At 43.9% G+C, this 24822-nt stretch overlaps 1 protein-coding gene across 7 annotated transcripts in view; it reads left to right on the forward strand.

The window, feature by feature from the left end:
• KALRN (kalirin RhoGEF kinase) overlaps nt 1-24822 on the forward strand; it is a 790448-nt gene that overhangs the window by 355091 nt on the left and 410535 nt on the right. For all 7 annotated transcript variants that reach the window (XM_075933149.1, XM_075933142.1, XM_075933143.1 and 4 more), the window contains exon 7: nt 14690-14881. In XM_075933149.1, coding sequence (XP_075789264.1) covers nt 14690-14881 — 192 coding nt within the window. The remainder of the gene's footprint in view (nt 1-14689; nt 14882-24822) is intronic.

Here is a 24822-nt window from a genome sequence, read left to right on the forward strand (position 1 = left end):
TAATGAGACTCAATAGAACTCAGCTAAGTGCTGTAATAATTTACATTTTACTTCCCTCACATAGCTGTTCCTCAGATATCCAAATGGGGGAAGCTAAATCAAACTGTCACTTGTGTCCAAAATCAGATTATTATTTTTTTTTAGCTGATTGGTCAATCCCCTTGGCTGCAACTCATGATTAACCGACATAAAAAAGTTAACCATCATCCATTTGGAAGTGCCTTGCTTTTTTACTTGGTCTTTGCTGTTATACAGCGTTTGTGTATGGAAGCTGCCCAATGCTTTCAGTGCAGAAATTTCAGCAGAATGTACTGTCATTTTGATCATTGTGCTCAATTAGAGTAATGCATACACACATCCCATAGCAAAAGCATAAGAAAGAAATCCTCCTGTTCTCTCTCTGAATGTTAACTGTCAGCTACAGAAAAATGCCCTGAGTCAACCAACCACTTCATGCTGGGTTTCTGTCAGCTCTCTGTAAAGGGGAAACAGAATCAAGCGAGGTTGGCGCTGGGATGGGAGACTCCCAGCAATTTGTACTTTTTCAGCTTGTGTCATAAGTCACTAGTGAGTCATGGCCCTCACACTGCTAGAAGGCTCTGTGCTGCTGCAGGGGCTGTCTTTCTGATGAAATGTAAAACAGAGATCCTGACCACTTATGGTCATTAAAGACCACATGGTACTTTTTATACGATTAGGAGTGTAACTCTGGTGTCCTGGCCAAATTCCAGTTCAGGTAATTATATTCTACTGACCTAAATTATTCCCCCTGCCTTATTCAAAGTTCTTTCTTTCTTTCTTTCTTTCTTTCTTTCTTTCTTTCTTTCTTTCTTTCTTTCTTTCTTTCTTTCTTTCTTTCTTTCTTTCTTTCTTTCTTTCTTTCTTTCTTTCTTTCTTTCTTTCTTTCTTTCTTTCTTTCCCATCATACTGTGTGCTCATTAGAACACTGCAAGTTTGGTGGTGGATAAGAGGTGCAATGTATGTTTATGTATTTATTGTAATTTTAATTGAAAAGTATGTCAAAATACAGACTGTATACTGTATCTGTAGCTCAAAATAAGATATGCAATTTGAGCTATACACACTATGTATTTTATTTCAATCACTTTTTGAAATAGTTTATTTCGTAATTTGACACAGTCTACACAGAGCCAAATTTTGAAATAAAGCGCTATTCCAAAACGTCCCTTAATCCTTGTGCAATGAAGTTTACAGAGATGTTGGAATAGCAAGTGCGTTATATTTCAGTGTAATAGGCTTGCTCTTAAGTCGTGGAATAGCTATTTCGGGATCCCAGAGGTATACCAAAATAGTTCTGCAGAATAGATGTAGCCTAGGAGTTCTGACTGTTGCTAAATTTATGATACCAAAATATTACCTAGAAGAATACAATTGAAAAATTAACCTGTTTCCCCTTTGCTGCACTGGGACCTGTCCTCAAGGAGAGTTTCCAGAGCATGGAAGAGTGTCTGATGAAAATTAATACAGCTTCATGTATGATAATAATTCTCAAGTTGTGCTCCCTTTACTGTTACAAAACTAAAACACAATTAAAGGGGGTAATACAGTGTGTAATACTCCAAAATCTTTTATACTATACTACCTACTCAGGTCCTTAATTCAAATAGGTTTTATTTTTCTTCACTTACATCACTGTTCTGGGGAGGGGCTAGAGATGAAGGGTTCAGTAGGCAGGCTGCCCCAGGGAGAGAGGACTACTCTAGGTCTCTCTAACCACAGCAGCTTGGGAGCAGGTGACAAGTGTCTGTTCGTGGCTGCTTCAGCTGCAGTAGGCACAGCTGGGGAAGGGGTGCATGTCCCCCAACTGGGAGACAGACAGACACACAGACAAGCAGATATACAAACAGAGAAACTCCCTGAAATATATAGTAGATAGCTGTCCCTTTTTCCACCCCTGCCTTATGCTGGCTCAATGGGCTTATAGCTGTCATGGTCCCCATGCCTACCCCCTTGCCCTTTGTGGTCATTTTGCAGTATAACTATCTGTCCTGACAAATCCCTCCCTTTCCATTTAATGTAAAACAATTGAATTCCAGGCACATCCCACTGTCCTCCTTTAAGTTATGATAAGAAGAAGCTGCATACCAAATTTGGGGGTCCTAGCTCTTACCATTTAGGAGACGTCTTTACAGATGAACAGACAGACAGATGCACATTTCTAAAATACATTGTAAGATTCTATATACTCCTGTTCCATCAGCCTCGTCATATGCTAAATAAACAAGATTCCAGTTGATGGACGTGTTTTAATTTTATATTTATGTATACAATGCTTTCATTGTATACAGAAAATAACTATAATGCACCCAAATTGATTTGGGTTTTTTTTCTTTAATTCCCTTAGAAATGATCTCCCAGTTGCTTTTCATTTTAATCTTTTTTACAGTGCTTTAAGCATATTGACATTCAAACAGATGAACTATAAACTGTGATAGTTGAAGATAGGTATATCACAACATCAGTGTATCACGTGGTAATAAAAACATCATGATGGGAGAATAAAGAGAGGTTGTGCCCAAATCACAAAGAAACTGTAGAATGGTTTCAGGTGATAATATATGTCAGGGCTGCCCACACTGAAAGTCTCATGGGCACTTCCAAGAAGCATTAGAGTTTCATCCACTGATTGAAACTCACAAGGGAATAGATAATACATATTTGTGACTCCAAATAATTGTGGTAAGTGTTTCAAAAAACGGATCCAAAACAGATTCTTTTAACTGAACTTGCCAAAATGTAGGGAAATTAGGTTCAGAATGTTATGGCAGAACATTATTCTACAATGGAACAGACAAAAATCCCAGGTTCAGAAATGTAAGGAGAGGCTCTGAAACTGAACTTTGCATTATCAGCCTAGCTCTAATTTTAAATCAGATTTACATCTCTACTAATTTTATGTTTTTAACAAAGAAAACATGAATAATGATATTTTGTCAGTGATGGGGACTTGGTGAAAAATTGCGCATAGTAGAACTAATTAGCTTATTATGACAAGATTTGTCTGCTTGTGTACATGTTTCCAAAGGGACCCTGATTTACAGTCTAATTAAATTAATTTTACCTGTTTATAGACAGCCTTTTTTAAAAAGTGTCTGGCAATGAAACTGGCAAACACAGAGCCACACCAGAATGATATTGTAAAACTTATAGACTCATAGACTTTAAAACCAGAAAGGACCATTCTGATCATATGATCTGACTTCCTATACATAGCAGGCCATAGAACTACGCTCACCCACTCTCTACAAGAACTGTAACCTCTGAGGGTATGTCTACACTACCACCCTAGTTCGAACTAGGGTGGTAATGTAGGCATACCGCACTTGCAAATGAAGCCCGGGATTTGAATTTCCCGGGCTTCATTTGCATAAGCCGGACAGCGCCATTTTAAAATGCCGGCTTGTTCGAACCCTGTGCCGCGCGGCTACACGCGGCACGGGCTAGATAGTTCGAACTAGCAAGCCATTCCGCACTATCTGTACGCCTCATGGAACAAGGTGTACAGATAGTGCGGAATGGCTTGCTAGTTCGAACTATCTAGCCCGTGCCGCGTGTAGCCTCGCGGCACAGGGTTCGAACAAGCCGGCATTTAAAAATGGCGCCGGCCAGCTTATGCAAATGAAGCCCGGGAAATTCAAATCCCGGGCTTCATTTGCAAGTGCGGTATGCCTACATTACCCCGCTAGTTCGAACTAGCGGGGTAGTGTAGACATACCCTGACTGAGTTTCTGAAATCTTCAAATCATGTCTTCTTTTTGTTTATGGTAATGTCTCACTTCAGTTGCAGGTGATACTGTTTGATTTCTGGCGGATACAGCCTGAAAATAATTGTTGCATTTATATGTGGATTTTTAATTAATTTTTTCATCTAATCTAATATTTATATTGCACTAATGCCCAGAGTCTGCAATTAGAATTAAAGCTCTGTTTTGCTAGGTGCTGTGTAAACACACAGGAAGACATGGTCCTTGCCTTGCAGAGTTTACAGTGTAAGCCCTGATTCTGACAAAACTTGTGTTTGTGAATGACATTTTACATGTCAGTAGTCCCTCTGAGCTCCAGTGCATAAAGTTACTCATATATGTTGTTAGGGATGTTAGATATCGTGTAATTGAATACTCGTGTAACCATATGAAATCTTAGCGATTACATGACTATTCAATAGCCCCAGGGGGCGGGGCTGGCAGCCAGTGTGCTCCCCGCCCCATTGCTGGGGATCCTACTGATGGGGAGCCCCCATGCTGTATCAGAGGCAGCAGCACAGGGTGTCAGGCAGAGCTGGTCTGCAAGGGGAGCCAGTTTAAAAACCAGCTCCCTGCGCAGATGGGGGATACAGAGGCAGCAGCCTCTGTCTGCAGGGAGTCAGAGCTCCCCATGTGTATTGGCTCCAGCCTGCCATCTACACTGCTGCTTCTCTTCTACAGTATGCTGCAGTATTTTATCTTTAAAAATCAACTGTAAACGTAGATATTTTTACAGTGAATCATGCTACATTTGTTTCTTTTTCCTCAGTTCTGAAATATGAATTATGTTAGTTTTTATTACAGTTGCATAATATTTATACCAGTGTAATAACATGGTTCACTAAAACAAAACATTGAGCTCTGCCATATATTTAGTAATCCCATTAACCTAGTTAATTTACTAGCCTAAGCCACAATGTCCTAGTCAAATGGGTACAAATCTGATTGATTATAATTTTGCACGTGCATTACCTAATATGTATGCTTTTGATTCTGATTGACATTATTCATATCTGCTCTACCAAGATTGCTTTATGCCTATATTCATTACCTCATGAAGTGGTGAGTCATCGCTTTCTGATAAACACATGCTAACAGTGCTCTGTTCAGTAGTGGAATCATAAGCCCTTCTGTTGCCAAGGAGTTAATTATCTGAAACTAGACTGAGATGCATGTTGTCTTTAGAGAGTCACAATACATCTTAAATGCATTACAATTATCTGGTAAAGGCTAATGGCGTCTTTTGGAAATTCCTACCATTTGTCATTTACATGAATATAGCCTTCTGTATCAGGCTGCAATAAAATGCCATCCAATATAAATCTTCATCAAGCCACTGGTTTTGTTACAGAGGCTACACAGGGAATCAAGATCTTAAAGATGTCCTATGAGAAACATTCTTTACTGGAATTTATACAGCTGGTTTCTGAAATCTCTGAGGAACATAGTATGAGTTGAGTTTTTTAAAAAAGTTCTTAACTGTCAGTTTCATTCATGTTTAGATCTGTTGAACAAAATCTTTTTACCTGTCTGTCGCATGTATCTCCATAGTGTCTAAACTGCTTTCCAAGTAAATTAAACTGGCATGATCAGGTTTCTAGTCAATTGAATACCAGGGTGAAGAGTTTTAAATCAGGCAGCCAGGCAGGTTAGAGGAGCTGGCTGGGGGCACCCCTCGCATCTCAGAGTGCCCCAGCTCCAAGCCCCCGAGACGCTCAATGCTATTTTGGGGGATGGAGGAGCTGCAGGCCCTGTATGTTGCTTTTCTTTTACTTTCTGCTTCCCCTGAATTTCAGCTAGCGAAGGGAACATGCTCTAATCATCTGCCCTGAGCCCCACCCCCCTCCACTTCAACCCATACTTAAATTTCGTACAGGTCCTGTTGTATCCTCCCAACCATCCTCTGCCCTGAGTGCGATGACAGTACCTGTAAGAAACGTAATTTAGTTTCACCCCCCTGGAAATAGTACATATACTCATTACTTATGCCAAGCTACAGATGCAGCAGCAGTACATTAGAAATGGTAAGAATTAAATCACATACACAAACACACTAGCACTTACATTTTATTAAAGTAAATGTTAACTGATACATAACTGTTTCACATTTGCAATTGTAGCAGTCTTCTGAGTTGCTGGCTGACAGCTGTCAAACTCTTTTTTTCCAAATGTTATTAACTCCGACAAGTCCTCAGAACAATAAATGTATGGTGTCCTTAAAACTTCTACCAAACTGGCAATTCTAGCTTTCTCTTCCTGCAGCTTTCTATACACTATACTTTGGTAATAGATTCTAAACCTAATTAACTAATTAAATAAGCCATAAGGATTAGCTGAGCTAAACATTTTTTCTAGTAACACCAGCATAGCAAACAGCTTGGGAATTTACTTGTCAAATCACACTTGTACTAAAAGGAATAGAGAGAGTCTTGAAGAATGATGCATTGCTAAATTCTTCACACATACCTACCTCTTCATCCACATAATTTTCTCCTACTAAGCAGTTTTCCCTATGATGTTTCATTCTTGCAGCTAGGCCCTGCATCATCATCTTGCACTGCTTATACTTGATACATTTTCCTTTTTTTACCTAGGGAATGAATTTCTTCAAAATATTCCCAGATAGGAACTGTTTTACACCTAGAAGCTATGACAGTTTTTCTGAGGCAAAAATGTAGGGGAATATAGGGAGGGATGTGTGTGCTGAATAATGTCTTGTCTTTTTCCAGTCCACTCCACTGTTCCTTTCTATAATGCAGTGGTCATTAACCAGTAGATCGGGGTCTACTGGTAGATCTTGGAGCTCTGACAGGTGATCCTGACTGGTTTGGCCAGGAGGCTATCAAGTGCCAGCACTTAAGCTGCCCCTCCCCCCACTGCTGCTCATCTCTTGCCCTCTGCCTTGGAGCTGCCCTTTCCCCTGGGGAACCTCCTGCTTTCTGTGCAGGGCAGGGAAGGGAAAGGAGGGTGCTAATGTCAAGGTGCCCCCTCCCACTCTGTATCCTTTCTCCACAGAGCAGAGAGGGGAAACAATGGGATTTGGGATGAAGTTTGGAGGCTGCTTTAGGGAGTGGGCCTGGACCAGGGCAGGGGTGAGCCTGCCTTAGCTTCACTGCACCACCACCCACGAGCCACCTGAGGTAAGCAGGGCCCAGCTGGAGCCAGAATCCTGAACCCCTGCCCTAGTCATAAACCCCGTATTGCACCCCACGCTCCTGCCCTTGCCCTGAGCACCCCTGCATCCAAACACTGTCCCAGAGCCTGCACCTAGAACCCCTCCTACATCCCAACTGCCTGTCCCAGAGCCCCTCTCATACTCCAGATCCCTTAATCCAAGACCAGAGCCTGCACCCCAACTCTCTGCCCCAGCCTGATGAAAGTGAATGAGGATGGGCAAGAAAGAGAGGATGGAGTGAGCAGAGGTTAGGCCTCGGAAAAGGAGTTTGAGGAGGTAGGCCAAGGGTATTTATATTTGATTTAGATCTTGTATTGCACTTAAATTCAAAAAATGATCTTGTGCTTAAAAAGGTTGGAGACCACTGCACTAGTGGCTCTGTCCTTTCCTTTATATTGTGTCTCTGTTTTTAGACAATGCTATCTTCTGCATGTCTGATTTTCCTGGTTGTAGACAACTGTATTTATTAACCGCATGAACTCCCTTATGTGAGTATTTTTGTTAAATAGTATCTTTCCATTTTTGGTGGGAAAGGTCTATCAAAGAGGAAGATTTTTCATCACATTCTAAAGATGATCAAACTGGATTAGTTATTATACCCCATGGAAACTCATTCCACATCTGAGTCCACTTTCTATTTAGAAAAAAACTAAACACCATTGCCCCACCTCCTATCCTGTCCCTTCCCTGAGGCTCTGCTCCCACTTATCCCGTCCCCATTCCCTCCTTTACGTGCTCTCCCTTACCCTCGCTCACTTGTTCATTGTTACCAGGATGGGACACATCTTTGGGGTGTGAGAGGTGGTCAGGGTTCCAGCTGAGAATGTTGGGGGAAAGTGCGGGGGGGGGGGGGGGGCGGGGAGTGGTGCAGGAGAGGGCTTTGGGTTGGAGTTTAGAAGTTCTTAGGGTGGGACAGGCTTCAGGATAAGGCATGAGGTTGGGATGAGGGAGGGGTATGGTCTCTGAACTAGGGTTGTGGACTCTGGCATGGGGCTGGGAAGTAGAGGTTTGAGGTGTGGAAGGGACCTCTGGGCTGGGATTGAGGAATTCGGAGTCTGGGAGAGGGCTTGGGGATGAGGCAGAAGGTTGAGGTGTTGGAGTATGTCTGGTGCAGGCTCCAGGTGGTGCTTAACTTGATTGGCTCCCAGAAGCAGTAACATGTCCCTCTGGTTTGTAAGTGGGGGAGCAGACAGGTGGCTCAGATGACACAGTGCCTAGTAACCATGTTTCCCAGCCAATAGGAGCTGTGGAGCTGATGCTCAGAGCAGGGACCACCCGTGGCCACCCCTACACCTAGAAGCCAAAGGGACATGCTGGCAGCTTCCATGGAGCCATGTAGAGCCAGGCAGTGGTTAGCGCCTTAGTCAGTGGTATTGATTGGAACTGCCAGGGTCCCTTTTTGACTGGGCATTTTGGTCAAAAACCAGATGCCTGGCAACCCTACAGTTTCCTCAAGTGAGACTACATTATTGCAGGCTCGTCTTAGTTTGTGTTGGAAATCACAGATATGATCATGCATATAGATAGAACTTGGTCTATTGCTGGCATTGAAGATCAAGGCCAAATATTTGTGCAAGTAGCAGAAACAGAAGAAACTAAAACTGGGAGCCAGCAGGGTATACACAGGAATCTTTGGCATTGAGGTGGTATATTCTGCTCTTCAAGTCACACGTTCTTGGCTGCCAGCAAAATATAACCCCGAGTTCTCAAGGAGAACTCTTGCATGTCATTATACAGATGGTGACCTCATTAGGTCAGTTCCTTTACAATTATGGGGAACTTTTTGCCACTGGTGTGAGCTCTTAAAAAAAACACCTGGTTTGCCTGGAAGTTTCCAAAGTTTAGGGAAAAACCTACTATAGAGAAGTCATTTCCTTTCATTCTTATAAAGGCTTCAGGAAAGTCTGCAGATATCCATAAACTGTAAGGTTTCAAGTGATGCAGGAAATACTTTAACCAAAGCTTGGTTATAGCCTAATGTCTCCCCAAAAAAACTGTCAATTGTGACATTTCCCCCTCACTTCTAGACAATAATATATTGTTTTCACATTGTGTGACCTACGTATTACCATATATGGCCATAAATCAAGGGCATCGTGTAATTCCATGTGGGGAAACCTCTGCTGGGTGAGAGGAATGGGGGCCTGAAGTATTTTTAAAATGAGGGCCTCCATGAGCTTGTTTGTAGCAGTGAATTTGCAAACTCAAAGGAAAAGTAGTCTCAGACATTGTATTTGTCAATCTATTTACTTCCTGCTAGGATCAAAAGGTTCCTATAAGAATAGTATTGAACATCTCAATTTATACTTTTTTGAACAGGAATAATTCCAAAAGGGATAGCTCTGTAATATTTTGGCAGTTGGGTTCTGGTAGTTGAAATCTGTGTCTCATTTTATTCCAGTACTGAAAATGCCCAGCCAGGATTTTTGACAGGGATGTGCTGGGGGGTCAGAATATTCTATAGTTACTTTAAACACAGAGAAGTAACATCCTGCAACTACAGAATTCCCCCTCCCAACACCACCCGATCATGGGTCCTGGTTGAGCAGTATTCAGTACTGCACCAGTGACAGGCTTATCATCTGACATGGTGAAGAATGGGCCAGTGCTTAGGGTGTGAGCCTGGGACTCAGATGACAGGTATTTAATTTCCTGCTCTGCCAAAGACTTCCTGTGCTGCCTTGGCCATGGTGCTTACTCTCTGTGCTTCTGGCCATATAAATATCATTCATGGACGTGTCCCTGCTGTGCTAGAAATTGAAGCTTTATAACATTGAGAAAGGACACACATACAAATGTGATATTCAGCGCTTGATATATAGGACTTTAACAATATGACATTGCTATATAGAGAAATGCCATTGAAGTCCTTTTAAAAAGTATTTTGAACATCTTAGTTTCAATTTCTCTCTCTAACTTTCTCCCTCTCTCTGCCTGTTCAGTTGGGCTTATGGGGCCTGCCTAAGAAACTCTTACAGAATATCCTGGATCTCTGCCAACCTTGTTTACTATGTAGAGCAGGCCTGCATGACATATGGCTCACGGCCTGCATGCGGCCTGCAGGGGCTCACTGTGCAGCCCATGACAACTACGGGTGGCGTGGCCCCATCCGATCCGCCGGCTGGAGAGGGGGAAGCATGACGATTTTCACCGCCAGGCTGCCTGCGTGCAGCTCTGGCGCAAGGAGGCGGGGCAGGAGGCGGAGCATGAGCCAGAGGGCAGGACGCAGGCAGATGCCAGGATGACATCGTGACGTCACAGCCAGCGACCACCAGATTCAAAAAGGCAGAAGCCAGGTGTGGGAGGGGAGCAGGTCAGGAGAAAGTGGAAGACAGCAAAGGGCAGGGTGGTGGATTTTTGGGGGGTTTTTTTGTTTTGTTTTGTTTTCTCAACAAAAATTTTTAGCCGTGTAAAATAACTGGTATTTTTTGGGAGAGCATCCCTGCTTGAGGCCCGCAGCTGTTTTCTTTGGAGTAATATGACCCTTGATGCAGTCCTGATGTAGAGAATGACAGGGCAAGCTACTGAGACCCACTGTCGCTTGGCAGCACTTTGGGTACATCTACACAGCAACATTATTTCGAAATAACTAGCGTTATTTCAAAATAACTTAATCCGTGTCTACACGGCTGTCAGTTATTTCAAAATATTGTCAAGCTGGAGGACTTCTTACTCTGACTTCTGTAACCCTCATTGTAGGAGAAGTAAGGAAAGTTGGAGGAAGGGTGCTCTATTTTGAAATTAGTGCTGTGTAGATGCTCCATATTTCTAAAGAAACTATTTTGAAATAACCTATGCAATTGATGTAGCTCAGTTTGCATAGTTTATTTCGAGTTAAGCCCTGCTGTGTAGATGCACCCTTAGAATCCACTGGGCAGTAAAGGACTGATAAGTCCAAGAGTCAATCTCTTCTCCCTGGTGGAGCGAGGCGAGTTGTGGAAGATATCTGGCGAGTTGTGGAACATGTTGGTACTCTTCCAGTTTTGTTAATAAAAATCCTCATCTAAAGAGATAGACAGATATAAAAATACATAAATCTCCCCTAACTGGAAAACCAGATATTAGGAACATCTGCTTTGTCTCAATCAATCTTACCTTTTCCCCTCTCTGCTATTTAATATATTTATATACTGTAGTTAGCGGAAACCAAAGAATTCACAGTTGTTTTCCTTCCATTGAGTCATGATCATTACGTTACAAGAACTGATATAATTCTACAGGGAAATAAAACCAAGTTTGGTAGGAAAGGTTTATTCTTTCACATGAAATCCAACCTGCTGCACTGCCTTTCCAGTCTTTAAAAAAAAAATCAAAGTTTCAGATCTTTAGCTGTTGCAAATGGCATAGACCTATTCATTACAATGGTCCTGTGCTGATTTACATCTGCTGAAAGTATGATTTAACTAATCTGAAAGCTGATCTTGACTGGCGCATAGCCATGACGATTTTCCAGAAGAAAATCTTGCATATTTAGAAGTCCTTTTGCCATAAGCCTCACTGTTCTGGCAAATTACGCCATGTGAGGTAAAGGGACCCAAAGACATATTCCACAGGGGACGAAAGTCAGAATTCCCAATCATGGCAATTTTACCAATTTTCTTCCAATTGCACCACTAAATGATTCAATCTCCTTAGCCTTTAGAATTAACCTGATATTTTCTAGCCAAACAAAATGTACAATCCAAAACTAAAAGAGCAGCAAAAAGAGAGAGAAAAAATAAGGCTTATAATGGAAACTGCATGCCATTCTGGTTCCATATTACTATATGCTGCACAGCTTGGCTGTATATAACTGGCCACAAATGATATTATTAGCTGATTTGGATTGTCAAATGCCTATGCATGCTGTGTATTCATATTAAAGTTATATGTATGTACCACACCAAGGCCCTGATCCTGTAAACACTTACGTGTGTGCTTAATTTTAGGCATGCGAATAGTTCCATTGAGGTCAATGGGGCTGCTCAGATAGGCTACATCTACGCTGCAGGCTTTTTGCGCAAGAAGCTTTTTATGGAAGAGATCTTCCGCTAAAACTTGTTGCACAAAATCATGTCCACACTACAAAAGCACATCGCAAAAGTGATGCACTTTTCCGCGAGAGAGTGTCCATACTGCATGGATGCTCTTGCGCAAGAAAGCTCTGATTGCTATTAACAGAATGGACAGCAGAGCACCTGTGCTCCTGTGCAAAAAGGAATTATTCCTCGTAAAAAGAGGTATATCTGTACCACAAAAAGCCCTCTGTTCTGCCGTTCTACTGTAAATTTTCTTGCGCAAAAACGCGCTTGAGGTGTGGACACTCCACGGGTTTTTGCGCAAAAACAGCTGGTTTTGCGCAAAAACCCTGTAGTGTAGACGTAGCCATACATAGAGTCATGCATGACCTCAAGTGATTGCAGGGTCAGGATCTAAAGCTATTTTGTTAATATTAAGCCCTTGTATCAGTCAGTCATGATTTTGTGACCCAGAAATTAAATTTACATTCCTGCCAGTTGTGGATTTATTAGACTGCAGATGGTCATCCTGGGGCTTTCATAGATTTTTCAGATCTGACTGGAGTTCCCAAAACAACTTCCAGTCTGCGGGCTAAATTAGTCACATATGCCCACCTCTGTTAAGAAAGCTGGAGAATACTGAGTACTGGTAGAGTTGTAAGTTGCTGGGACTCCCAGGAGGAATAGAAGGAACCAGAGGTGATTGCATGGGGTGAAGTTCCAGAAAGCCATAATGCTATTGCTATCCAGTATCCTGACACTTGTATTTTGATGGTGAGTCAGTATATTACTGTGATTCCCAAAGTTAGGGTCATGGCCCAGGACTGGGTTACAGGACATGGGGCACTGGGTTGGCAGCACCGATATATTATATTGTTGCTGTGATTCTGTTATGAGGCCTGTTTTGCAATGAAACATTGGGGTACCATGCTGCAGTGCAACATCTTTTTGCAATTCCATTTGTTAACAAAGTGTATCTCCAGAGCTTGAAGTCTGAGTACAGCCCCGATGGAAAATTCCCATCAAACAAAAAGAAAATGCAAAGCTTTTAATAAATCTTTTGAACTCTTCTACATTTAGAATGGAATTAAAAATGTTATTCCTGCTATGGGATGGTTTAAAAATCTATAGAAAATATAGTTTTCTGTAAACTATGTCATTTTTATTGCAATTTCCACATATTTTCTTAAATTTCTGTAAAATATTTTATAATCCATACAGAATTATATAGGACTGCTCCATAAATAATTGTACAGGCAGTCCCCGAGTTACGCGGATCCGACTTATGTCGGATCTGCAGTTACGAACGGGGATTTTCTCACCCCGGAGGACTGGAGCGGCGGGACGCCTGGTCCCGCCACCCGCCTCCTCCGGGGCGAGAAAAACTGCTCCCCGTCTCCCTGGTCTGCTGGGGGAGCCAGCAGACCAGGGAGACGGGGAGCAAAGCGGCGGAGGACCCGGGCCGGACCCGCGGCGCTGATCTGGAAGTGCCGCGGGTCCGGCCCGTGTCTTCCGCCGCTTTGCTCAGCGTCGCCCTGGTCTGCAGACGACGGAGACGCTGAGCAAAGCGGCGGAGGACCCGGGGCCGGACCCGCGGCGCTTCCAGCTGATCTGGAAGCACCACGGGTCCGGCCCGGATCCTCCGCGGCTTTGCTCAGCGTCTCCCTGGTCTGCTGGGGGGGGGGGGGAGACGCAGCTAGTGCCCCCCCCAGCAGACCAGGGAGACGTGGAGCAAAGCCCGGGGCCTGTGGTAGAGCAGGTGGGGGGCTGCCGGTTGGTCCCGCAGCACCGCTCCTTGGCGCTACTGGACCAACCTGGCAGCACCCCAGCTGCTCTGCCCCAGGCGTCCTGATTCAGCCGCTGCTGACCAGTTTCAGCAGCGGCTGAATCAGGACGCCTGGGGCAGAGCAGTTGGGGTGCTGCTGGGTTGGTCCAGTAGCGCCGAGGAGTGGTCGCGCTACTGGACCAACCCAGCAGCACCCGAGCTGCTCTGCCCCAGGCATCCCCAAGTTAGCCGCTGCTGAAACTGACCAGCGGCTGACTACAGGAAGCCCGAGGCAGAGTTGCTCTGCCCGGGGCTTCCTGGAATCAGCTGCTGATCAGTTTCAGCAGCAGCTGACTTGGGGACGCCTGGGGTTCTTAAGTTGAATCTGTATGTAAGTCGGAACTGGTGTCCAGATTCAGCCGCTGTTGAAACTGATCAGTTTCAGCAGCGGCTGAATCTGGATGCCAGTTCCGACTTACATACAGATTCAACTTAAGAACAAACCTACAGTCCCTATCTTGTACGTAACCCGGGGACTGCCTGTATTAGGCCATCCCTTAACAATGCACCCCTCTTTTAAGGTGCCCTCTTTTAAAGTAATCATTTCTGCAATTATAATTGACACCAAGAATTGTGAATGAATATATCTGAAATACCAAGAACAAGGGAAATAAGAAGAAGCTAATTGGGTAACAGTTCTCAGGCATGGCAGAGGATTTTCCCTAAATAAATAAAATGTGTGTGAAAGAGGGAATGGATGTGGAGTTTTTGGAGTAGATGTGCTAAAATATTCCTGGAGGATTTATTTTTAGAATGAAACGTAGTATGTCTACAAACTACAACTCATGCATATTAAAAGGCTGCTTGATTGTTCTCACCCCAGCTCCTCTGCATCCTTCCAGCTGATGATGTTTTGAATTTGTAATGAAGGAGCAGGATGGCTGTTTCTCCCTTCTGTTTATTCATGGATGTTTTCTCTAATTTTCAGAATGCCTATGTCAACATCAATCGGATCATGTCAGTTGCATCCAGGCTTTCCGAGGCAGGCCATTATGCTTCCCAGCAAATTAAACAAATCTCTACCCAGCTGGATCAAGAATGGAAGAGCTTTGCTGCAGCTCTGGATGAGCGTAGTACCATCCTAGCCATGTCAGCTGTATTTCACCAGAAGGCTGAGCAGGTGAGTTACATTGACATAGCAAATGGTCTACAACCAGGTGGTAACTACTAAAATAAAGTGTTGTCTGATGGCTGCTCAGTCTCTTTTCTAGTGTACAAGTATCTAAATGACTAGTACCACCACTAGTACTGTAATTGACACAAATCAATTTCTTTGTTGTATTGTATGAAGAAAAGCTTAGGACCTAATGAAGACTCTTTTTTCTCCTGCATATGATCCTTTCCAGTCATAGGTAAGGTGCATTGGTACAGAAATGCACTGCCTTACTGCCTTGTTGTCTGCACTGAAGTGCAGCTGCTAGGACTATTTCTGTTCTATGGATACATTTAGCATTATTGTGGGAAGGAGACTAGTGATGATAATGAAATATTTATGTATGTATGCAGCCCTAAGTCACTCAGAGCAGGTGGCTGCTTCATGTGCCTTCCTGCACCATATACCGACAAATGGGGAGATTTTGCAAGGTGTCCCCACCCCTGCCCAATCATCTCAACTTCCATTGGCTGGAGCCTTCCTGAGAGTCCTGCTGGGCCTAAGTAAGCACCTCCCAGCCAGGGCCTGCATCTGGCACCTTACCCCCTCTCCTACCCCTTAACTCCCTGCCCCAGGTCATCACCCAAACCCTCTGCACACATTCCTCAGGTCACAACTCCCTTCCAGATCTTGCACTTCCTCCTACACTCCTTCCCCAGGCCAGAATCCTCTCCTGCACCCATATTCCTTCCTGGACCCTGCACCCCAATCCCGTACCCAAGGTCACAACACCTTCCTTCACCCACACTTCCTCTCAGATCCCACCCCCTCTCTTGCACCCCAATACTCCACCTCGAGTTCCCTTCTGCACCTAAACTCCATCCCCACGCCATACCTTCTCCACAGAAAAGCACAACAATGACCACTTACCAAAAATCTTGGAGTGGCCCCCCCATCAAAAATTATTACCTACTAGGAATGTAAAATCCCATTTCATTAGTTAACTGGCTAAATATTAAGTTTAACTGTTTAACATCAAAACATTAAGATCTGCTCCAGCTCAGCCCCCCACCCACCTACCACAGCCAGGGTGGTGTGGCCCCCCACTTCCGGCACCCACACAGGACTGCTGGCTGGCTTCTGAGGTACTGGTTAACCATTACCCATTAAGAATCACCCATTAACTGATTATCTGTTAACATCCCTATTGCCCACCCTGATATACAGGCAGTCCCCGGGTTACGTACAAGATAGGGACTGTAGGTTTGCTGTTAAGTTGAATCTGTATGTAAGTTGGAACTGGCGTCCAGATTCAGCCGCTGCTGAAACTGACCAGCGGCTGACTACAGGAAGCCTGAGGCAAAGTTGCTCTGCCCTGGTCTTCCTGGAATCAGCCTCTGATCAGTTTCAACAGGCTGAATCTGGACGCCAGTTCCAACTTACATACAGATTCAACTTAAGAACCCCAGGCGTCCCCAAGTCAGCTGCTGCTGAAACTGATCAGCGGCTGATTCCAGGAAGCCCGGGGCAGAGCAACTCTGCCCCGGGCTTCCTGAGGTCAGCGCTGGTCAGTTTCAGCAGCGGCTGAATCAGGACGTCTGGGGCAGAGCAGCAGGGGTAATGCCGGGTTGGTCCAGTGGCGCCCAGAGCGGCGCTGCGGGACCAACCGGCAGCGCCCCAGCTGCTCTACCACAGGCGTCTGGAGAAAAGCCTGGTCTGCTGGGGGGGGGGCAGTGTACTAGCTGCGCCTCCCCCCCAGCAGACCAGGGAGACGTGGGTGGCGGACTGAGACGCACCGCGGTCCCGCCGCCCGGGTCCTCCGCGGCTTTGCTCCATGTCTCCCTGGTCTGCTGGAGACCAGCAGACCAGTAAGACGGGGAGCAAAGCCTCTGAGGACGCCGGCAGCGAAGCAAACCCCATTCGTAACTGCGGATCCGACATAAGTCGGATCCACGTAACTCGGGGACTGCCTGTACATAATATAGCTCTATGCCAGACTATAATATGTAAGAACAAAGGACTCTTTTCAGCTTAGAAAAGAGACTAAGGGGGGTTATGATAGAGGTCTATAAAATCATGACTGGTATGGAAAAAGTGAATAAGGAAAAGTTATTTACTTGTTCCCACAATATAAGAACTAGGGGTCACCAAATGAAATTAATAGGCAGCAGATTTAAAACAAACAAAAGGAAGTTTTTCTTCACTCAACACACAGTCAACCTGTGGAACTCCTTGCCAGAGTATGCAGTGAAGGCTAGAACTTTAACAAGGTTCAAAAAAGAGCTAGATAGATTCTTGGAGGTTAGGTCCATCAAAGGCTATTAGCCAGGATGGGTAGGAATGGTGTCCCTAGCCTCTGTTTCTCTGGAAGTGGGTGACAGGGGAGGGATCACGTGAGGATTTCCTGTTGAGATCCCTCCGTCTGGGACATCTGGTATTGGCCACTGTCAGCAGACAAGATAGTGGGCTAAATGGATCTTTGGTCTGACCCAGTATGGCCGTTCTTATGACTAATCAAACTCAATAAAATAATTATTTTCCTTACTATTATTTAATACTGTGGTAAAATCATAGAAGGTTAGAGTTGGAAGAGACCTCAGAATATCCTCTAGTCCAACCTCCTGCTCAAAGCAGGAACAACCTCAACTAAATCATTGCAGCCAGAGCTTTGTCAAGCCTGGCCTTAAAAACTTCTAGAGATGGAGATTCCACCACCTCCTAAGGCAACCCATTGCAGTGTTTTACCACCCTCCTAGTGAAATAATTGTTCCTGTTATCTTTAGACATTCCCCGCTGAAACTTGAGGCCATTGCTTCTTGTTCTGTCATCTGCCACTACTGAGAATAACCTAGTTTCATTCTCTTTGGAACCCCACTTCAGATAATTGAAGGCTGCTATCAAATCTCTCATCTTCTCTTCTGCAGACTAACACATTTATTTGGGCATAAGCTTTCGTAGGCAAAGACCACTTCATCAAATGCTTTTGCATCTTTGTTTTTGCAGATACAGACTATAACACAGCTACCCCTCTGATACTAATAATTTTCATTGGCCTGCACTGTACTCTCTCCACTTTCTCCACTCCCGTGTGTGTGTGTGTGTGTGTGTGTGTGTGTGTTAAAACTGGATGCAATGCTCCATATGTGACCTCAGACGTACCAAACAGAGATGAATAATAATGCTCTTACTATGCAGCTTACTAATATGCTGTTAGCCTTGCTGGCAACAAGGATACACTGTTGACTCATATCCAGCTTCTCATCCACTATCATCCTTAAATCCTTTTCTGCAGTACTGCTTCTTACCCAGTTGGTCCCCACCCTGTGGCAATTCATGGGATTCTTCCATCCTAAGTGCAGGAGTCTACTCTATAGTAATAACCATAGATTTTAATTCCATTCTGTCTTGCTATCAGAATTCATAAAGGTAGGGCATCTCCAAAAGATTTCTTTTTTCCTTTAAGCTGAGTTCTGGAGTATATCTTCTGAGAAATAACACATTTTGATAATTTCTTAACAAGGAAACACTTGAAGTCTGCCTTTAGCTGATGCCTCCTTTCCTTTTTAGGCTCAAATCTACTCTGCTTACAAGTGATGGTCTGCCTTTAGTTGCTGGTTGTGACTTTCTTCCTTCAGCTGACAAATACTGCTTTGAGGTTCTCTTCTCTGTCTTTTTGTGCTCCTTCCTTTCACGTGGTAGTTAATATCAAGCCCAATGAGTGAATGTGCTTGACATTTACATAATAACCCATGTTTTAAATGGCTGGAGATTTTCTTGTTAGATGTCATATGCAAGCCTGGAGCATGAACAGCTATGTTACATGATTTTCTGTTATACTCCAGGCCATGGGATTCATTTACACAATAAAATAGATAGTTTTTAGACAGAAGTTTCTGCAGATGGATTTACTAGTCTCATTTTCAGATGTTCATATTTATCTGAATGTGCAAAGAATTTTCTTTCTGCAGAAGTAATGTGTACTAGCTGTTTTTGCTAGTCTTTTGGGGTTCCGGAAGTTTTTTTGCTGTGAAAGTTTTCATGTTTGCAGCTAATCTGAGTTTGTTTGGTTTTGGTTTTGGTTTTGGTTTTTTTGTTTTTGTTTTTCTCAACCAGGATTCTGTTGTGGAGATAGCTCAGACATGGTAATCATTGTTGGTACAATATTTTATAATCTCCTCAAAAATTCCAGATAGAGTCTCAGTTGAAGTTTTCATAATAGAAACACCTTCACAGATTAATAAATTCCAGATAAACCTCATATTATAGTGTTAAATTTTCTAACTTTCAGAAATTAACAAAATGAAGGAAGACATATGGGCTGTGTCTACATTGGCACCCTTTTCCAGAAAAGGGTTGCTAATGAGACAAGTCGGAATTGCAAATGCCACGGGGGATTTAAATATCCCCCGCGGCATTTGCATGAACATGGCTGCCGCTTTTTTCCGGCTCGGGGCTTTGCCGGAGAAAAGCGCCAGTCTAGACGGGATCTTTCGGAAAATAAAGCCTTTTCCGGAAGATCCCTTATTCCTCTTAAAATCAGGAATAAGGGATCTTCCGGAAAAGGCTTTATTTTCCGAAAGATCCCGTCTAGACTGGCGCTTTTCTCCGGCAAAGCCCCGAGCCAGAAAAAGGTGGCAGCCATGTTCATGCAAATGCCGCGGGGGATATTTAAATCCCCCGCGGCATTTGCAATTCCGACTTGTCTCATTAGCATCCCTGTTCCGGAAAAGGGTGCCAATATAGACACAGCCATGCAGAACCCAGAAAGCAGTATAGCATGTGTGATACATATTATGACAGAGGTTGGTGGTTCCAAACCATTCCTAAGATATTTCTGCCTTTGGGGCAATGGGGCCGGATAGGAGAGAAGAGGAGGGAGAGAGTGCACTGCAGGTCTCAGAGGGGCAGCCATGTTAGTTAGTAACTGAAAAAAATTAAAAAAAACTAATGGTCCTGCAGCACCACCATTGCACACCTGGTTACTGAGCTCTGTGACTTTGTCATCACCCACAACTATTTCCAGTTTGGGGACAATTTATATCTTCAAGTCAGTGGCATAGCTATGGGTACCCACATGGCCCCACAATATGCCATCATCTTTATGGCTTACGTCAAACAACATTTCCTCAGCACTCATCACCTAGCATCCTTACTCTACTTACACTACATTGACGACATTTTCATCATATGGACCTATAGCAAGGAGACCTTTGAAAAATTCCACAGGGATTTCTACAACTTTCACCCCACCATCAACCTTAGCCTGGACCAGTCCACACAAGAGATCTACTTCCTTAACGCTACAATATAATTAAACAACGGCTAAATTTCCATCACCTAATATCAGAAACCTACCAACCGTTACACTTACCTACATGCCTCTAGCTTCCATCCAAGACAAATTTCCCAATCATGTGTTTACAGCCAGGCCCTAAGATACAACCAGATTTACTCCAATCCCACAGAGACAAACATCTACAGGATCTCTATCAGGCATTCTTAAAACTTAAATACCCAAGCAGGTGAAGTGATTGACAGAGCCAGATGAGTACCCAGGTATCAGCTTCTTCAAGATAGGTCCAACAAACAAAACAACAGAACACCACTGGTCATCACCTACAGCCCACAACTTAAACCTCTCCAGCACATCATTAACAATCTACAACCTATCCTGGAAAATAATCCTTTACTCACAGGTCTTGAGGGACAGGCCAGTCCTCGCCTGTAGACAACCCCCTAACCTGAAACAAATTCTTTCCAGGAACCACGCAGCACACCTTCATCATACTCACCCAAGAATCCACCCCTGCAATCAACTCCTGTGCCAACTCTGTCTTCACATCTACACAAGTGACATCATTTCAGGACCTAACCACATAAGCCACCACATCAGAGGCTCATACAACTGCACATCAACTAATGTGATCTATGCCATTAAGTGCTAGCAATGCCCCTCTGCCATGTATATTGGTTAAACTGGACAATCTCTATGACAAAGGATTAATGGATAGAGATATTCGAAGTGGTAACACACAGAAACCTGTTGGAGAACATTTTAACTTGCCCGGGTACTCCGGATCTAAAAGTGACTTTACTATTACAAAGCAATTTCAAAAACCAGCTGGAGACACAAGCCGTGGAACTTGGCTTCGTTTACAAGTTTGACACCTGTAGTCAGTGTTTGAACATAGACCTGACCTGGATGGGCTGCTACATTCCACACCCTCATGACATAAAAAGCTAAGTACCACATACTTACAGCCCACTCTATTAGCCTCATTTAAGCACAGACATTCTAATTGACAAGATTTTTTTCCTATTTTTTTCCTTCTCCCCCTCCTCTCTCTTTTTCTGCTATTTATTTATACCCTGGACTCCTTATTCCATTCATCCAAAGAAGCGAGTTCTGCCTATGAAAGCTCATGATCCCATCTACATTTTTATTAGTCTCTAAGTTGATGCAGAACCATTTATTTTCTTTTAAGTTTTTCTAATGTAGAGGAATCTTGCTTCTCATTGTTTCAGTAGATTCTGTAATGAGCTACATGAAAGAGATGCTTCTGTTGGTGTGCTGGCAAAGGTTACAACTGAATCCTGTTTTCCTTAGGCACTATGTTTTAGCCTGGAAGGGGAACATATCCAGCAGATAGATCCATATCAATGGACCCTTGTATGCATATGCCTCCCCAATCAATCGGGTATGCAATAATCTATCCATACCAGGGGTGGGCAATAATTTTTGATGGGAGGGCCATTCCAAGATTTTGGAAAGTGGTCGCAGGCAGCACTCTTCCATAATATTAATGGAGATGTGGGGTCTGAGATGGAGGTTGGGTGCAGAAGGGAGCTTGGGGTAAGGGACTGGGATGCAAGAGGGAGACTGGAGTCTGGGAGGGAGTTGGGATGAAGCAGACAGTTGTGACATAGAGCAGGGGACTGGAGTGCAGGGGTTTGAGATGTGACCTAGGGTAGGAAGGGATTGTGATCTGGGGCAGGAGATTGGGTGCTAGACCAGGGAGAAGGTATGGGTGTAAGAGGGGGACAGAGGGTTTGGGTATGTTGAGTGGGGGGTGCAAAGAGTTGGGGCAGAAAAGGGCTGGGGTGCCAGAAGCAGGCTGTGACCAAGAGACTTACTTGCCAGCTGCCAAACTAGCCTGCCTGCCTGCAGAGCTTAAAATGTTTCCCAGCCTGCCTGTCTGGCCATGTGCTTCATGATAACTGAGCCCAGGAGAGGGTATGTGATTCTTCTTAGCTGCCTGTTATTCCAGCAAGCAGCTCCCATTGGCCGGTTTCTGGCAAAACTGAACAATGGGAATGTGCTGGGGACAGGGCAGCTCCTAAAACTTCCCCCCTCCCCTCCAGTTTTAAAACAGAAACAGAGCCCTGCAACCACGTTTCTGCATGGCGCGCGGGGCTGTGGAGCAAGCTGGGGAGTGTGTCTGGGGCTCCCACTGCTTCCGCAGGCTGGATCTAGTGGCTTGGTGGGCTGGATCTGGCCCGCGGGCTGTATTTTGCCCGGGCCTGATACATACATATCCATTTGCAACATCAGAGCCATGGTTTGGTCTTTTGAGATAAGTATAATTAGCTTTGTTTACAAATACGTTTATTTAAATTACAGGATTTCTTCCAGATAAAGATGCTTACTTGAGATTTTATTTGCTAATAATGTCAGTGTCAGAGAAGAAAAGAACTAGAAACTAGTATTTGCCTCAGAAGGCAGCTAGTGGTGTCAAGAGAAAGTCCAGCACAAATATAAAATGAGGTATTTATTACTTCTGCCATAGAATTGATAGATTTCTCTTGATTTTGTATTTTCCTTTTATACTGGGCCAGAATGTAGAGACATTACTCATCCTACTGGGCACTTACTCATGTGAAAATAAATCCTTGGCTTCAATCAGGCTATTATTCTGAGGAAGCGCTCATCTGTGTGAGTAAGGGTTGCACACACTAACCCCCTTCCATCGTGCTGTCATGTTTCAGAAACACCAAGTAGCACCAGAGTGTTTAGACATCAGTCTCTCTGCAGGGCTGTTAATCTTCTACTAGGTATACTTCCACATGGAAAAATAGAAAAGGGATGCATTTACAGTTTAAGAATTATTTAAAGATATAATTAAAAACAATTCCGTGGTTTTCTTATGAGTAATCTCCAATTTTTCTGAACTTTTAGGCTTGTTTCCAGTGGATGTAGTGTTGCTAAGAAATTTTATAAAATGAAAATTAATGTTACAGAAAGCTGGATTGAACTGCTTCTTAGCTGGGAGTGAATTTGTTGTCTTTTTGCTCTCTGAACATCTCCAGAATAGATACTTTGCCCTAGTCTTAGCTTAAAAACAGCTGCATAATAACATTGCTTTCAACAACTCTTCTTTTTTCTTTAAAACTAAAAGAAAAGGTCTAAAAATACAGTCTTCTCTTGGCAGCTCTTTAAAGGAACAAAAAGTTTGTGCTGCCTGACAGTGACCAGTCTCTCCCAGCCTTGAAAAAACAAGAAATTTTGTTAACACTGCGTGGCAGTTGCTCCTTAGTTGGAATAAGAAACAGTTCAGTGGGAGGGGATCATTGATGCGAAGCCAATAAACTCAGAATGCTGGAAGAAAATGATGTGGGAATCAGCATGTCCTACTCACAGCTCCATCAGCTGGAACTGAAATATTTGGCTTGCTTCATCAGGTCTAGTAGGATAAACTATGACTTATACACTAAAGGATTTAGTAATTCAACCTCTCTGGTACCATACGAAATATTAGATACCAGGAATTTTGTCTGAGACTGCACTTAATGCTCATCAGACATTTCTATTGAAATGGATTATTTTTAACAACCTGTATATAATAAAGAAGGTTTAGATTTCTGTTCCACACCATCATGGACCTAAATAATTCTGCCCTGGCTTGCATCTCATATCATGTTTCTTATTCCACCCTTCCCTCTTCAAATGATGTCACCCTTGATGCCATGTCCACCCATTTAACAGTGTTACTCTGTCTTCTTCATGCCACCCCAATGCATGGATTGTCTATTGGTAATGGGGTATACAAACCCTTCACTGGTCAGGAAAAGGCAAATGAGCTGCTATGGGCTCTTTCATCCCTGCCCACTATACTTGCAATTGGAGTCAGCCTTGGAGGGAACTATTAGAGTGGGAAAGCACAGCTCAGCTGGGGAGAACAAGAAGAACAGACATTCTGCTGTGTCTGTGAGGGCTGAGGTCAGGAACTGTTTGAGAGAGTGCCCACCTTGAAGCACACGAAGTTGATGTGCCACTTGTGATGTTCCTGACAGACTTCTGCCTATTAGCACCTCCTTGAGAGAAGGTGCCCTGCCTGAAGCTGGAGAAAGCTAAACAAACCCCTTTTGTTTTAGCAATGAGGAATTCTTTGGCACCTTAAAAACTAAGGGTATGTCTATAGTACAGCACTATTTCGAATTAACTTAATTCAAAATAGTTATTTCAGATTAAGCTAATTCAAAATAATGCATCTATACACAAAAACTATTTCAAAATAGTGTTTTGCTATTTCGAATTAGCACGTCCATAGTGAGTGGACCCTGAACCAAAGTTAAGGCTGGTTGGAACCAGTGCCAGCAGGGCATCAGGTTAGGACTTAGTGTGTGGGGCTGCTTCCTGAGGCTAATTGAACTCCATACTTAAAGGGACCCTACTTCCACCCCAGACAGACAGTTCTCAGGGTTCCCCGCTTGCTTTTCTACCTCGATGAGGGACAGCAAAGCATTCCTGTCTTGGAGTGTCCTGAGTGCCCACACTTGGGACACCACATCACTCGGCTACATGGAGCCAGAGCTGTCCCTGGGCACGCCGGTGCATCTCGTGGGGTTGTTGCCATCAGCCCGGCTGCATTTGCTGCAGGCTGCCATCTGGAGGGTCCATTGAGGGGCTGTTAGGATCCAGGAGGCCCCACGGAAGAGAGTCTACCCCAAGGAGCCCTCAGAGCTTCCCC

This window comes from Pelodiscus sinensis, chromosome 7 (assembly GCF_049634645.1).
Source record: "Pelodiscus sinensis isolate JC-2024 chromosome 7, ASM4963464v1, whole genome shotgun sequence".
Taxonomy (NCBI): Eukaryota; Metazoa; Chordata; order Testudines; family Trionychidae; genus Pelodiscus; species Pelodiscus sinensis.